The sequence below is a fragment of the Lupinus angustifolius genome, chromosome LG01 (genome assembly GCF_001865875.1).
Source record: "Lupinus angustifolius cultivar Tanjil chromosome LG01, LupAngTanjil_v1.0, whole genome shotgun sequence".
Classification (NCBI taxonomy): domain Eukaryota; kingdom Viridiplantae; phylum Streptophyta; class Magnoliopsida; order Fabales; family Fabaceae; genus Lupinus; species Lupinus angustifolius.
This window is the reverse complement of record NC_032009.1, coordinates 128,960-142,381: the sequence shown is the minus strand read 5'-3', so window position 1 is coordinate 142,381 and position 13,422 is coordinate 128,960. Positions and strand designations below refer to the sequence as shown.

The 13,422-nt window shown below is 31.9% G+C and overlaps 3 protein-coding genes and 1 non-coding gene across 10 annotated transcripts in view; 3 read left to right on the top strand and 1 right to left on the bottom strand.

The window, feature by feature from the left end:
• TRNAP-UGG lies at positions 156 to 227 on the top strand. The gene has a single exon. It is a non-coding gene; the product is annotated as a tRNA-Pro (tRNA).
• Positions 1,139 to 4,352, bottom strand: LOC109343522 (serine/arginine-rich SC35-like splicing factor SCL28). Of its 4 annotated transcripts, XM_019581880.1 has the most exons (6): positions 4,078 to 4,350; positions 3,789 to 3,953; positions 3,609 to 3,676; positions 3,453 to 3,492; positions 1,667 to 1,999; positions 1,139 to 1,444 (listed from the first exon to the last, which is right to left on the bottom strand). In XM_019581880.1, the coding sequence occupies exons 1-6, from the start codon at positions 4,299 to 4,301 to the stop codon at positions 1,435 to 1,437; spliced, it is 840 nt and encodes a 279-aa protein (XP_019437425.1). In that variant the 5' UTR covers positions 4,302 to 4,350; the 3' UTR covers positions 1,139 to 1,434. The 4 variants fall into 4 exon arrangements, 2 of the variants coding, with proteins under 2 accessions (XP_019437425.1, XP_019437408.1); XR_002107225.1 differs by lacking the exon at positions 1,139 to 1,444 and having other exon boundaries at positions 1,883 to 1,999; positions 2,298 to 3,492; positions 4,078 to 4,352; XR_002107224.1 differs by lacking the exon at positions 1,139 to 1,444 and having other exon boundaries at positions 1,886 to 1,999; positions 2,292 to 3,492; positions 4,078 to 4,352.
• LOC109343513 (sugar transporter ERD6-like 16) lies at positions 6,369 to 10,571 on the top strand. The gene is made up of 18 exons (XM_019581852.1): positions 6,369 to 6,611; positions 6,917 to 6,979; positions 7,072 to 7,161; positions 7,250 to 7,309; positions 7,401 to 7,466; positions 7,557 to 7,622; positions 7,720 to 7,795; positions 7,888 to 7,952; positions 8,037 to 8,129; positions 8,525 to 8,605; positions 8,688 to 8,772; positions 8,871 to 8,917; positions 9,001 to 9,063; positions 9,332 to 9,391; positions 9,479 to 9,532; positions 9,690 to 9,749; positions 9,850 to 9,964; positions 10,356 to 10,571. The coding sequence occupies exons 1-18, from the start codon at positions 6,426 to 6,428 to the stop codon at positions 10,469 to 10,471; spliced, it is 1,446 nt and encodes a 481-aa protein (XP_019437397.1). The 5' UTR covers positions 6,369 to 6,425; the 3' UTR covers positions 10,472 to 10,571.
• Positions 13,105 to 13,422, top strand: part of LOC109343475 — a 5,483-nt gene continuing 5,165 nt past the window's right edge. For all 4 annotated transcript variants that reach the window (XM_019581810.1, XM_019581792.1, XM_019581801.1 and 1 more), the window contains exon 1: positions 13,105 to 13,393. In XM_019581810.1, coding sequence (XP_019437355.1) covers positions 13,190 to 13,393 — 204 coding nt within the window. In that variant the 5' untranslated portion in view covers positions 13,105 to 13,189. The remainder of the gene's footprint in view (positions 13,394 to 13,422) is intronic.

The window sequence follows — 13,422 nt, the reverse complement described above, 5'->3', positions numbered from 1 at the left end:
GTGATGTATGACAAATATTTGTAAGGGAAAGATTCTCAGAACAACCAAAAACCTAAATCTTCCCTGCATATAGTGCAAACTTTACATTAGAGCTGGTCATAATACTTAGTGAAACACACAAGTAATTGTTGTATATGCTTTATAAAATCACAGCTGGGCATTTGGTCTAGTGGTATGATTCTCGCTTTGGGTGCGAGAGGTCCCGAGTTCGATTCTCGGAATGCCCCCATTTTTTATGTTCCATCAACAACCTACAATGACATAATGATGCTGATCCCACTCACACTTTCCTAGTTTGTTCCTTCATTCTTTAATATTGTATTTGTACCATCATATTAATACATGCAGCAGCTTCTGCAAATCCACATCATGCACATACTTAGAGCATTAATACTTTCACAATCATGATGTTCTGCTATCTCCACATCAAAGCATCTTTGTTGGAATTGGATAATATTATTAGTATTAGAGGATGTGTGTATGAAAGGTTTCTTAATTCCAATTTCAACTACTCATGACTTCAACCATTGGCCCACTAATGTACCAATACCAAATAAGGAGGATAAAATATTTGAGATAATATTGGTAGGAAGAGTGTAATTAAAATGGAGGATCAATTCAGCTTCCTAAAACAACATCAACTGTAATCATAATAATTATTGACCTAACTAATTGATCAAAAAAAATTATGGGAATAAAGTATGATAGGTATACTGTTTTATTTAGTTTAAAAATATTTATGTAAAAAATAATTAAATCTGATATATATCATGATTTTAGTGATAGTAGAGGATAACTTATCTTCTCTTCTTATACTAGGATATACTTTATTCTAATACAGTTAAGAAGTCATAACTGACATCCCGCAAAAGTTGAAAACAAAAATAAACCAAACAAAAGCTTCAAATCCCACTAGTTCTTGGACCAGCATGTAAGCAAAAACAAACCTTTACAACGTCTTTAGGATTTTACATAATTATACCAAAGATCCCATATTTTTATATATATGTCATCAATGGAAGAAAACTGAATAACGAGTGATAACATGGCATTAATTTTTTCTATAAGCAGAATAACGTTAACTATCGTGGCAATTTATACGCGCTTGAGAGTAGAAAATAAAGTAAAGATTATGGAAGGAACAAAAACATGGGTGTTGTCCAAAGCTGAAATAACAAGTTTTCAAGTATATTTATGTTCTTACAACTTCCAACATGCCAAGAAAAAACAAGTCATAAAAAAGTGAAACTGATAGATCCTTCAAATTGATAAACACCAAATCAACCAGCCCTCGATGGGGTTTGTCGTCTACCGACTAATATTAACATGGTAGCTTTGCTTGGCTACAAGCGTCCTTCAAAATGTCACAGTTTAGCTACAATTGTGGCCATAGGAAAGACAGCATTGACCGGTGACCACCACAAAAGCATGCAATCAGTGTGGGCTGCACAAAGAAAATTAATTAGCCACTGAATATCTATTTCAAATTTTCAATACTAATCCTAAAATACAAATCCCTCTAATTGCACAATTTAGTGGCTTAGCAAATTATTTAGTGTTTGAATCAATAAATAGTATAAATTTGAACATCAAGGCGTTATCATGTAATTGGATTTGCAATTATTCGTTTTCAATCAAATAAAACACTGATGAAACATATTCTTACCTGTATGATCGCGAGCGGGACCTTGAAGGACTACGACCATTACCTCTAGGACTTGGTGATCTGCTGGGTGCATGATCCCTCTTGTCATTAGGACTCCGGCCATTCTCCATGGGATGTGGGGATCTCCTATGCTCCTTCCCAGGACTAGGAGAAGGAGACCTAGAATAAGACCTTGATCTGCTAGGTGCACGATCCCTCTTGTCGCTAGGACTCCGACCATTCTCCCCGGGATGTGGAGACCTCTTATAGTCCTTCCCACCTCTAGGAGATTGAGACCTAGAATAAGACCTGCCTCGCTTGGGAGAATAATAATCATTCCTACCCCTGCCATCCCTATATCAACCGAGAATTAGAAATTTTAGTCATGTAATAGTTAATAGTCAATAATTTATAAAATGGTTTAATCAACACAATTACATATCCTATACATATCGATGAATAGTATAGCACCAACCATATGCATCTCATACATCAAGAGAGATCTGAATATCTGCAACTACAACGAACTACACAGATGAATTAAAGCACACAATCACTCAAGCCGAAGTTAATTGCTTGTTTTCATATGGGATAACTAATGCTTATTTCCTCTTCAAAATCTAATTAGCCAAAATATGACCTTTACCTGTACCTTTTCACAGTTTCTGGACAAATACATGACACTTGGATCCAAACACTGACAGTTATGAATGATGCACAGCAAGATCAGCATCTCGTAACTTTGTAGCTCTCTTTGTCCAACTTTCTAAAATCACAACTAACTTTCTTGCACAATGTCATCATATCTTTAAACTTTGGCTTGCATTCTTTGAGGATGATTTTCTTTGGCCAACTATAAGCTTTATATTCTTTCTAAACTGGATAGTATATGCAACATAAGATATTAAACTAAATAAAATCTTCCTTGCAGAAAATTTATATAAGGGAAACCAAAGAACTTATTTGAACCATCCTTCATGCTAGAAACCAAATGCAACAAAGCCAGGATAGCCCATGCAACTGGCAGAATAAGGCATATTTGATATGGATATTTCTTATGGAGAGTCTTTCATTGAAACGTGTGCAAAGTAGCACATCACTTTAAGCCTCTTTACTTGTTAATCTTTATATTAAAGTCTGCCAATTCACTTTATTATCTGCATAAAGAAGATCATAAGCATATATGCCATTCAATTCACTTAACCTGCAGATTATACTCTTACCAAGCAAGGAAATACACAGTTTTAAACATCAATATTAATTTTATAAACCTGGCAGCCACTGTTAAGGTTTACCAGTGTGGAGAATGGACACTCTTGTTTTAATATGTTATCAAAACACAAATTAGTGGTCTGTTTACACCCACGTGAAAAAATGACCAAGGACACAAACAACGCATTTCCTTTCACCACAAATAGCTCAGCTTCCATCTTAATGTCTTCTTACTAACTAAAATCTCATTAATACATCATTTACTTGCAATATGCATACACATGAGCTTTCTAACATCATGCCCGAGAGTTTGGATATCAATGGAAGCCTGTTATTGCGGCGATAACATAAACACCCACGACGTAACATAAACACCCGATGCTTATAAAATTGAATTATTTTCTGAATCCGTGAATCCTGATTATAAAACTGTACTTTAATACTTTGAAATGCAGTCATCACTATAATGAAACTTAGGCAGTAGTTCAAAAATGATACGGATACCCAAGAACTAAGATAATCCAATAAAATAAACAAAAAATATGCCACATGAGAATAACGTATAACATGTGCAATAAAACAGTCAAATTCAAACCTTGAAGATTCCCTGGCTGGAGATGGAGACCGAGAGTAGGCTGCAAAAACCAGAGGTATGATGGGTTAAAAACAATGAGTAATTTGCAATAGTAAAAACTGAATATCATTGCATTGAGAAGCTATATTAAAAGCTGGAGTGGATACTTCAACTTACAATGATAGCGACGTCTAGGTGTTCTGGATCTTGAACGATGCCTCTTTCTCCCACCTCCATGTCGATCACTTATCACATAAAAAAACAAAACAAACATCAATTTTAAAATTAAAATAAAAAATCTGTGCATACGAAATCAATAATTAAAAAAAATTAGAATAAGAAATATTATAATGAGACCTTCCGCGAGTAGTAACACGCATTTCTTGAGGAGTTTTTCTATTTTCTTCAGCAAAGACAATTCTGATTTCACGTCCACCAATGATAGTATGATCAAGCTGTTGCTTTGCCTCAGCTGCATCTTCGCCATATCGATATTTCACAAATCCAAAGCCACGAGGCTCACTACAAATTCAATTCAACAAATCTTCATTACTATAAAGGTAAAAATGCTAACAGCGAAAAAATTCAATATATGAAACAATAACGGTAAAGTAATGGAGATAAGAGTAAGGAAAGGTAAATTCACCCAGTGTAGTAATTTTTGGGAAGATAAACATCTTTGACAGGACCAAAGCGTTCGAATGGACCCCAAAGATCTTCGGGTCTAGCATCGAGTGGAAGATTACGAACAAGTAACCCTGAAGGGAGTGGTGAGCGACGGTCCCTGTGTGAACGGCTGTCACGGCGCGGTGGTGTTGGGCTGCGCCGGCGAGGGCTGTAGCTTCTGCTACGGCTTCGATACCTTGCCATTTGATGAATCAGCACGGAGAATAATCGTAAACCCTATCTATGCAAATAACTATTTTGTTTATATTTCGGCTATGGACCGGTCATATGGGTCGCCCATATTACATTGTTATTCGGGTCACTTTTTTGAATTCGGAGCCGACCTCAGACTTGAAGCTAATTCGATACTAAATATTGACTGGATCAATTTTTTAACTCGAACTCGATCTTAGACTCAATTAAATATAATACATACTTATTTTAGATAAAGTCTTATCAATATTATATATTATTGTGAATATGTAATTTGATATATAAAATGATACATATATATTATTAATCTTGTATATATGATGGAAACAAATTAGAGAATGGATGATACATTCGATAAAAAATATGTCATTACTTCATACACGTTTGAATAGAGACACATACAAAAATGATAAATGAATGACAATGAAACAGGTCAGGATGGGTCGTGCTTGGTCCGTACCCAGCCTTAAATATTGATTCGGTCTATTTTTTGAATCTGAACCTAACCTCGATGAGACTCAACCGCCTGATCATGATCAAACCATACCGAATAAGCGGGTAAGGTCGATTCTTGTTCACTCCTACTTACTAAGTGCCCCATTCTATATAATTCTCTAATTCATCAATAACTTATCTAATAACTTAATACTTTAATGATTATTTGACTAATAAAATACTAGCAAGGACCATTTAAAAAACTAGGAAAAGTGTTGAAGCTACAACATGAATTATTATTTTGTTTAAATAAGTATTTTCTATTAAGATTAATATATTGTGTCAGTATTAAGAGTCAAAGAATGTCATTTTTGATAATGTTTTTATTTATTCATTCATGTATCAACACAAAGATCTCATCTTTACAGAGATAATTCCCCTTCACTTAGAGCAAGATACGTTGATAAAATACTATGTTTGTATAAAAGAAATAAAGGAGAAAGAGTGAAATGAAAGGGGTTAAAATGATGGGCCATTATTTGGAACCTGCTTTGGAATGAAATAGAACACTGTCCTACAAATCTACAAATAAACTCAATTCTGGAGTGTAGCCCATGTAAACATATCCTAAATAGATTTTGAATGCATTGGTATGTTTCATTAACAACAATCTAATCATTTCACTAGCAAGTACATGAACAACCTCTAAAAGGACAAGCTTGTATTATTCAAAGTTTTAATCTTTACCCTTTTGCATCACAATGAAAATTTTACTAGGATAGATGAGACAGATCCCAAATGGTATTCCAAACTATGTCTCATACCAACGAAAACATACTATGTCAGTTAAAAACTAAATAATTATTATTTTTGCTTCAATATTATTGATCTGAGACATAATTTAAGATACTGTTTGGGACAATAGACCTGATCTAGATAGGATGAACCAATTGCAATGGCTCATGCATCCATGCATACTCCTAATCATTGAGCCAAAAATCATGAATACAATCATAACACAGTACCAAACAGCTAGCCGCCTACAATGAGAAACATATTAAATTGAAAACCGATCCATCCGAGTAAGAACCACGTAAGCTGAGCTTAATAAACTAGTGCAATCATGGCCTGAGCACAGTTTTCACATGTACCTTCTTATATAAATCATTTCCCTATCACAAGGGCAAGGGTTTGACTAGCTCGACAAGTTAAACTCATCTCAGTTACTAGAAAAAGACAAGTTATGAAAAAATGCACTGGCAAATAAAAAGACAATGTCATTGATGACCTTTAGTTTTTAGAAGTTACAATTTTGGTCTTAAAAGTACATTATAAAATACAACTTACCTCTCGATCAATAGAGAGAAGTGTTACTATTCAATGACAGCTTCTTTCCCACATGATATTCCAGTTTTTGAATCAGACAGTAGCTGTTTCACAATCTCCTCTATTTCCAATGGACACAATCAGACAAACATTACAAAATATCTAACTCCAATAATGATATGCATGAATTGGTACATGCATGTACCATATAGCTATAAATATCATTCACTACTCACAATGTTTTTGCATGTCCTCGTTACTTAGTATCACAGCATTGTTCTTAGCTTCTCAGGGGGCTATTTCATTATTCTTTTGTTATTCATTTTTTGAGGTCTCATTTTGTTATTGAAGAAAATGGCAATTGAGGAACACAGAGGTGTTGAGAGTGGAAACTCCAATGGGTTCCAGGATTTGCAGGAGCCATTTATTCAACAATGGAAGGATATTGAATCTAATAAAAGAGTGGAAAATGGGTCCATTGGAATGGTTCTTCTTAGCACATTTGTTACTGTTTGTGGTTCCTTTTCATTTGGAACTTGTGTAAGTATATTTAAGCTGTCTTAAATTTATAATTGGTAAAGCCAATGAGCATAAATAAGAAAGAAAAGAACACATAAAATGTTTACCTTTTCCATTTCAAAATGTGGTGCATGACTTAAAGAAAAAAACATTCTAAAAATATACTTCACTAAGTGTCTGTTTCTTTTTGTGTTTGTTGTCTGTGTTAGAGCATCCACGGTTCAACATCTTTTTCGTTCTTAAATGCGTCTCACTTATTATTTTATATTTGTTTACACTTTCCAACAACTTAACCATCATGTTTAGCCGAAGTTATTATTTCGCAGGTGGGGTATTCAGCACCCACTCAAGCAGCTATAAGGACAGATCTTAATCTATCTCTTGCTGAGGTTACTATTCTAATCATCTAATTTCACATCCTCATTCAAAGTTATGTTATATTGTTAGAAAAGCAATTAACTCTTTCTTGAGGAAATGTCAGTTTTCCATGTTTGGTTCTTTAGTAACCATTGGTGCAATGCTTGGAGCTATAACAAGTGGCCGGATTACCGATTTCATTGGCCGGAAAGGAGTATGTGAAATCTAAATTTCTAATGAACATAAGCACTATTTATGCACTTTCAATATCAATAAGCCTTAATATTATTAATGTGAATCAGGCAATGAGAATCTCAACACTATTTTGCATATCAGGATGGTTAGCACTCTTTTTCTCACAGGTATGCATACTCTGCATAATACAAATTCATCCACAGAAAAATGTAGCAAATTGGAATAGAGCATTCACTTGTTTTATTCTATTTACTGCAGGATCCTTACACTCTTGATGTTGGAAGATTGATTACAGGATATGGAATTGGAGTTATCTCATATGTGGTAACTAATTACAACAGTTTAACCATAAATTTTTCGTCTATGTTGCTTCTTAATGATAAGATTTTCAAACTCTAACAAAACATGGAACAGGTTCCGGTATACATAGCTGAAATAGCACCGAAAAATCTTAGAGGTGGACTCGCGACAACGAATCAGGTTAGTGAATAATATTATGTACTTATTATAGTTTTCATTTGATTGGAAGTTAAGTATCATTTAGAGAACATTGATCTTGACTCTAATTGTTGTGCAGCTTATGATTGTTATTGGAGCCTCAGTCACATTCTTATTAGGAAGTATCATAAATTGGAGACAATTAGCACTAGCAGGTAAGCTATAAGTTTTGAATTGTTGCTTAAGGTATTGCCAAATATGGCGAAAAATGTCTAACTCTTGTGTTATCATGGCTTGAACATTGAAGGGCTTGTTCCTTGCATTTGCTTGTTGATTGGTTTGTGGTTTATTCCAGAGTCTCCTAGATGGCTGGTATGCATTAATTAAGAATATGTACTCCAAATTGTCCTATGTTAGAGGAAGATACAAAAATAAACTAGAATAATTTATTTTCAGGCAAAGGTTGGACTAGAAAAAGAATTTCAAGTAGCTTTAAGGAGACTTAGGGGAAGAGATGTTGATATTTCTGAAGAAGCTGATGAGATTCTGGTACTTTCCAAGCTCATGGCCTTAGCAGATCGTATTAAGAAGAAAACTACCACATTTTACACATTTACAACATATGTTTATTAGTTTGTTAGTTTACACTATAAATAAGGTTTTTCATGCCTTGATAAATCAATTAGAAATATCCACAAATTTCATATACGTTTTCGCAACTTTTTCGCAATATGGTATCACAGTCTTTAGGCTTTGGTTACCGCCGCGCATTTTACAATAATTATTATCTTTCTCTTCTATGAATCATTGTAAAACAATTAAACATGTGTTAAATGTGGTAGCTTTCTTCTCGAATAGATTGAACATGTTTAAGATGTTTCCAAATCATTTTGACATGCTTTATAAGCTTAGCTGACATTACATTTTGTTGTTGTTGCAAATAGGATTATATTGTAACTCTTCAAAGCCTTCCTAAAACTAAGCTTCTTGATCTGTTCCAAAGCAAACACTTGCGCTCTGTAGTTGTAAGTGACATAACTTTCTTGAACAAATTCAGTTAGTATTTATAACTATTCAATGGTTTCTAACTGTTTGTGATGATTTCAGATTGGTGTTGGGTTAATGGTATGTCAACAATCTGTTGGAATTAATGGTATAGGATTTTATACAGCAGAGACTTTTGTAGCAGCTGGTAAGTTAGAACAAATACATGCTGATTTTGAAGAAAAAAATGGAAACAACTTTCTTTGTTTTTTGTACTTATTCTTTTGCATACAAATTTATTTGCAGGATTTTCTTCAGGAAAAGTTGGTACTATAGCCTATGCTTGTATGCAGGTAGTTAACTTTTGAGACAATAATAGTATAACTGCATTTTTCTGTTTCAAAAGTTCCAACTTTATCTGTTAAATGAATGACAGGTTCCATTCACTATATTGGGAGCCATTTTGATGGATAAATCTGGAAGAAGACCACTTATAATGGTATGTCTAGTTTCAAGCACTTGAACTTTAATTAATTATTGTTTGGTTTATTCAAGTGTGAAGTCCCATATTGGATATACGAGGAGGAAAGAAATAGTTTATAAGTATGAAAGACCCATGACACTAATAATGCCTTACGGTTTTAGTTCAAGACATGGTATCTCACTTATGAATCTTTACTCTTCCGATACCCTGGTAACAATGGAACTCTCCGATGTACTGAATGTAAAAGATTTGATGCCTAATGTAAGTTCCTATATGCATGTAGGCTTCAGCAGGTGGCACATTTTTAGGTTGCTCTATTACTGGAATTGCATTCTTTCTCAAGGCAAGTTCTTACATATTATATTTTCACCATATATTGTGTGTGTGTGTCTCAATTATTAACATTCTGAGTTATGAATCCATGGATCAGGGTCAAAGCTTATTGCTTGAGTGGACACCAATTTTAGCAGTTGCAGGCGTTTTGGTGAGTCTTCTTCTGAAGATGTTAATTTTTCTCTCTATTTTTACACTACTTTCTTTAAGTTTTGTGGTTGTTCACAAATTACTTCACTACATATTCTTTAAACTCAGTCCAATTTGAGCTTATATTCTATGATCATTTTGGCAATGCTTGTAATCAGATCTATGTAGCAGCATTTTCAATTGGATTAGGACCAGTTCCTTGGGTAATAATGTCTGAGGTATGCATCATTTGACACAAACACAACAATTGAATAGTTATGTTTTGGATCTTGTAGTGTAATGTATCATTTATAACATTGCATGGTTTTCATATTGCAGATATTTCCCATACATGTAAAAGGAACTGCTGGAAGCTTAGTGGTTTTGATAAACTGGTTAGGAGCTTGGGTAGTGTCATATACTTTCAATTTTCTAATGAGTTGGAGTTCTCATGGTAAGCACATTAGAGCATCACCACCCGAACGAAATTTTCATTCTTATTTAGGTTTCCCATATTATTTTATAATTTATTATAACTTCCTATAAAATAACAACAACATTTACTTTTTTCCCCACAATGATAAACACCCACAACATCTACATTTTTTACACAAAATCTACTTCTCTCATATCTTTCTTTGGCTGAGAACAACTAACAATTGTTCTTATTTAAGATAAAAAAAAAAATAAGAACGAAGAGAACAGAGTAAAAATATTCTTATTTCATTAAGAACAAATCTAAAAAAACCATTGCGGTTTCTCTTAGGCAAACACAATTTGTTAGAACTGTTATAATCACTATTTGACTTCAATTGGTAACATATTTTTGAATGATATTTGGACAGGTACTTTATTTTTGTATGGTGGATGTTCCCTCTTAACTATACTATTTGTAGCAAAATTAGTCCCAGAAACCAAAGGAAAAACACTCGAAGAAATTCAGACAAGCATCAATTCATAGGAACAAGTCTCCAACTGTTTCATTCATACACATTATTCAAGGAAGCATTAATGTAACAAGTACTTTATTAGTAAAAAATGAGGATTTAATATTTATTCACTTACATTGTATGAGTTTATTATAGGATCAATATATCTCATTCTCGTTAATATTTATGTTGTTTTACCATCATTGACTCAAATAATACAAAGGAACCATATATGATATAATAATGATGTACAAATTTTCACATTAATAGAAAATAGATATTATATTAAAAAATGGTTGCACTTTGTTGAAGTTTGTGGCAGCATAAAGACACTAGCCTAGCCATAGCTAAAAATGTCTCTGACATGATTCTTTTGAAGATAAGAGGATATTTTTTTTAATAGGGAAATAGAAAATTATAGGACCATCTAAGTTTGAATTGGAGATGGGTAGAACATTACAATACTAATTACCTTCTTATTTGATTTCAATATATTATTGTATAGTTTATTACACATCTCCCTAACTTAAGAATAATATATAATTTTTCTTTTTATTAATAATGACAAATATCAATTTTATTTTTATTCGAGTACGCAATTTATTTATATTTTTCATATTTTATAACAATAAATGATTTTTCTATCATCTCTTTCACCTTTGGATTTCATATTTCCTAATTAGAATACATATAAGAATGTTGTTATGCAATCTGTATTTTCAAGAAATAAGAATTTCACATTAACAAATATATGAAAAATATTCTTATATCAATAAAAATACTATAAGAATGCATGAATCGTGATGCTCTTATATATTTTAGCTCTATGAATCAAAGCATGACATTTGAGGATCTATGTTATGAGTTCATTTTGTTTTTCATAAATAGAATTTAACATAGTCAACCTTATACTCAAAATGCTAACATACTAGTAATGATAAGAGATCCATTTTTTAAAAGTTTTAATTGAATATCTTTAATTAGATATTTTTATAAATCATGTAATAATTATAGTATAAAATTGATATTTTTACTTTATATTTATTTGATAAACATTATAATATAGATAAGAAGATTAAAACTTTAAAATTTATCAAAATTTAAAATTTATAAATTACTACATTGTTTAGACTTTGATATTAAGTTTTACGCGAATTTCTAAAAAAAAATCAATTTTGTTGATAAAAGTTATAATATATAGGTGTAAATTTAGAACAAGGATCCTCTCCATTAATGGAGAGGCAAGTGATTGTTTTGCTCACATTTTTAATGGCAAAAAGGTAATTTTATAATATACAAAAAGATAAAATTGTTATTACATATTACATTTTATGTGTTAATGTGTGTCACTTGCCTTTCCATTAATGAAGAGTAGCCTTACTCGTAAATTTAGGACCATTTTTTTAATGACAATGTGACCTTACCTTAACGTGTTGTGTTGTAGGATCTGTGATGTTGTTGCTAATTGATGCCAGCTTTCAATAGGACATTTAATTACTAGTATCTACTCTTTTTCATTATCATTTAATATGAATGCATTGAATAACAAGTATTTTTATATATTAGAGGAAAATATTTATGGCAAAAGTTCTATATATTATAGCTCTGTTTGTTTCTAACAAGAGAACTTGTTTCATGTGGCACCCTTTTATATATGAAATCTCTTTACCGACACAATATAATTTCATGTATACTAATAATAATTTTTTTGTTAGAGTCAACCACAACTTTTATTTTTATTTCTGTATTTATTATTTTATAATTTATTATATTTTTCATAAACCTAATTATTAATCATAATTCACATAACAAACACCATTCTTATATTTCACATTATATCATCATTAATCTTGTCTCCTTCAAAACCTATTGATGTGTAAAGTTATGGTTCCACTTTTTGGCCAAAATATGTTCTGAAACAAGAACATTTTCAAAGAATAAGAAGAAAAGGAAGAATGTTTTTAAAAGGGTAAAAAGAAGGCACAAAAAGTAATAGTAGTTGGTCAATTAACATGTGATGTTAATTATGGCAAAAGTTTCAATATAATTAGGAAAAGATTTGGACAAACACACATTTCAACCAGACTTTATGTTTTCTTTTGAAACACGTGATGTTTTTTTTAAATATTTAACACTCCACTAAACTATATATCCTTTTCTTATTTTTCTCCTCTCCTTGTTTAATATTATAAGAGAAAAATATATACACTAATCATGTAAGAGACTTTTATAATGTTATTGTATTATTTACTATTCATTTTTAATTATTGTTGACTTTTTAAGAAAAATAATTCAAATAAATAGTAAATGATGTATTGTAAATACATTTTTACACTCATTGTATAGCAGCCAACACCCCAAATCATTGTCACTAGTTTTGAATGTACATTATAATTATAATGCTAATCTTTTATATAAAAAACTATTCAAATGATATATAATATCTTGATCAGATATTTTACTGTGAATAAACTAGACCACATGTTATAGCAGCAAACACCCCAATAATTCATGCACGCTTTATGTTTTATTTTGAAACACGTGATGTCTTTTTTTAATATTCAAGAATCCACTGAACATATCGTTCTATTATTTTTCTCCTATATCTGTATATATATATATATATAGGTAACGCTCATATTTTTACATTTGCATTATAATTTACGTGGCTTTCTCTCTCTCTCTAACTCGTGTAATTCGTTAGTGCATGTGGTGTTTTTTATTGTCTATTATTGAACTAGAGAGAGAGAATGTTGTTGTTGTTGTTGTTGCCGAGGAGGTTTTGGATTGCCCTAGTGTTGATTATAGCAACTAGTGTTGGAGTTTGTCTATGCAGTAGTGTGGATTATGATCAAAAGCCTCATCGTATTCTTTTGGATACAGATGTTGATACTGATGATTTATTTGCTCTCTTTTACCTTTTGAAGCTCAACACTTCACAATTCCAATTGGAGGTAGTCATCAACAACAACATATATATATA

Excerpts from the sequence above, each read along its gene's own strand:
- LOC109343522 (XM_019581863.1), bottom strand. The coding sequence starts at position 4,301 with ATGGCAAGGTATCGAAGCCGTAGCAGAAGCTACAGCCCTCGCCGGCGC. Across the intron at positions 3,954-4,077 it reads CCCAAAAATTACTACACTGG|TGAGCCTCGTGGCTTTGGAT; the intron begins GTGAATTTACCT and ends TTGAATTTGTAG. Across the intron at positions 3,493-3,608 it reads ACCTAGACGTCGCTATCATT|CCTACTCTCGGTCTCCATCT; the intron begins GTAAGTTGAAGT and ends TGGTTTTTGCAG.
- LOC109343513 (XM_019581852.1), top strand. The coding sequence starts at position 6,426 with ATGGCAATTGAGGAACACAGAGGTGTTGAGAGTGGAAACTCCAATGGG. Across the intron at positions 7,623-7,719 it reads GACTCGCGACAACGAATCAG|CTTATGATTGTTATTGGAGC; the intron begins GTTAGTGAATAA and ends ATTGTTGTGCAG. Across the intron at positions 9,392-9,478 it reads GAATTGCATTCTTTCTCAAG|GGTCAAAGCTTATTGCTTGA; the intron begins GCAAGTTCTTAC and ends TCCATGGATCAG.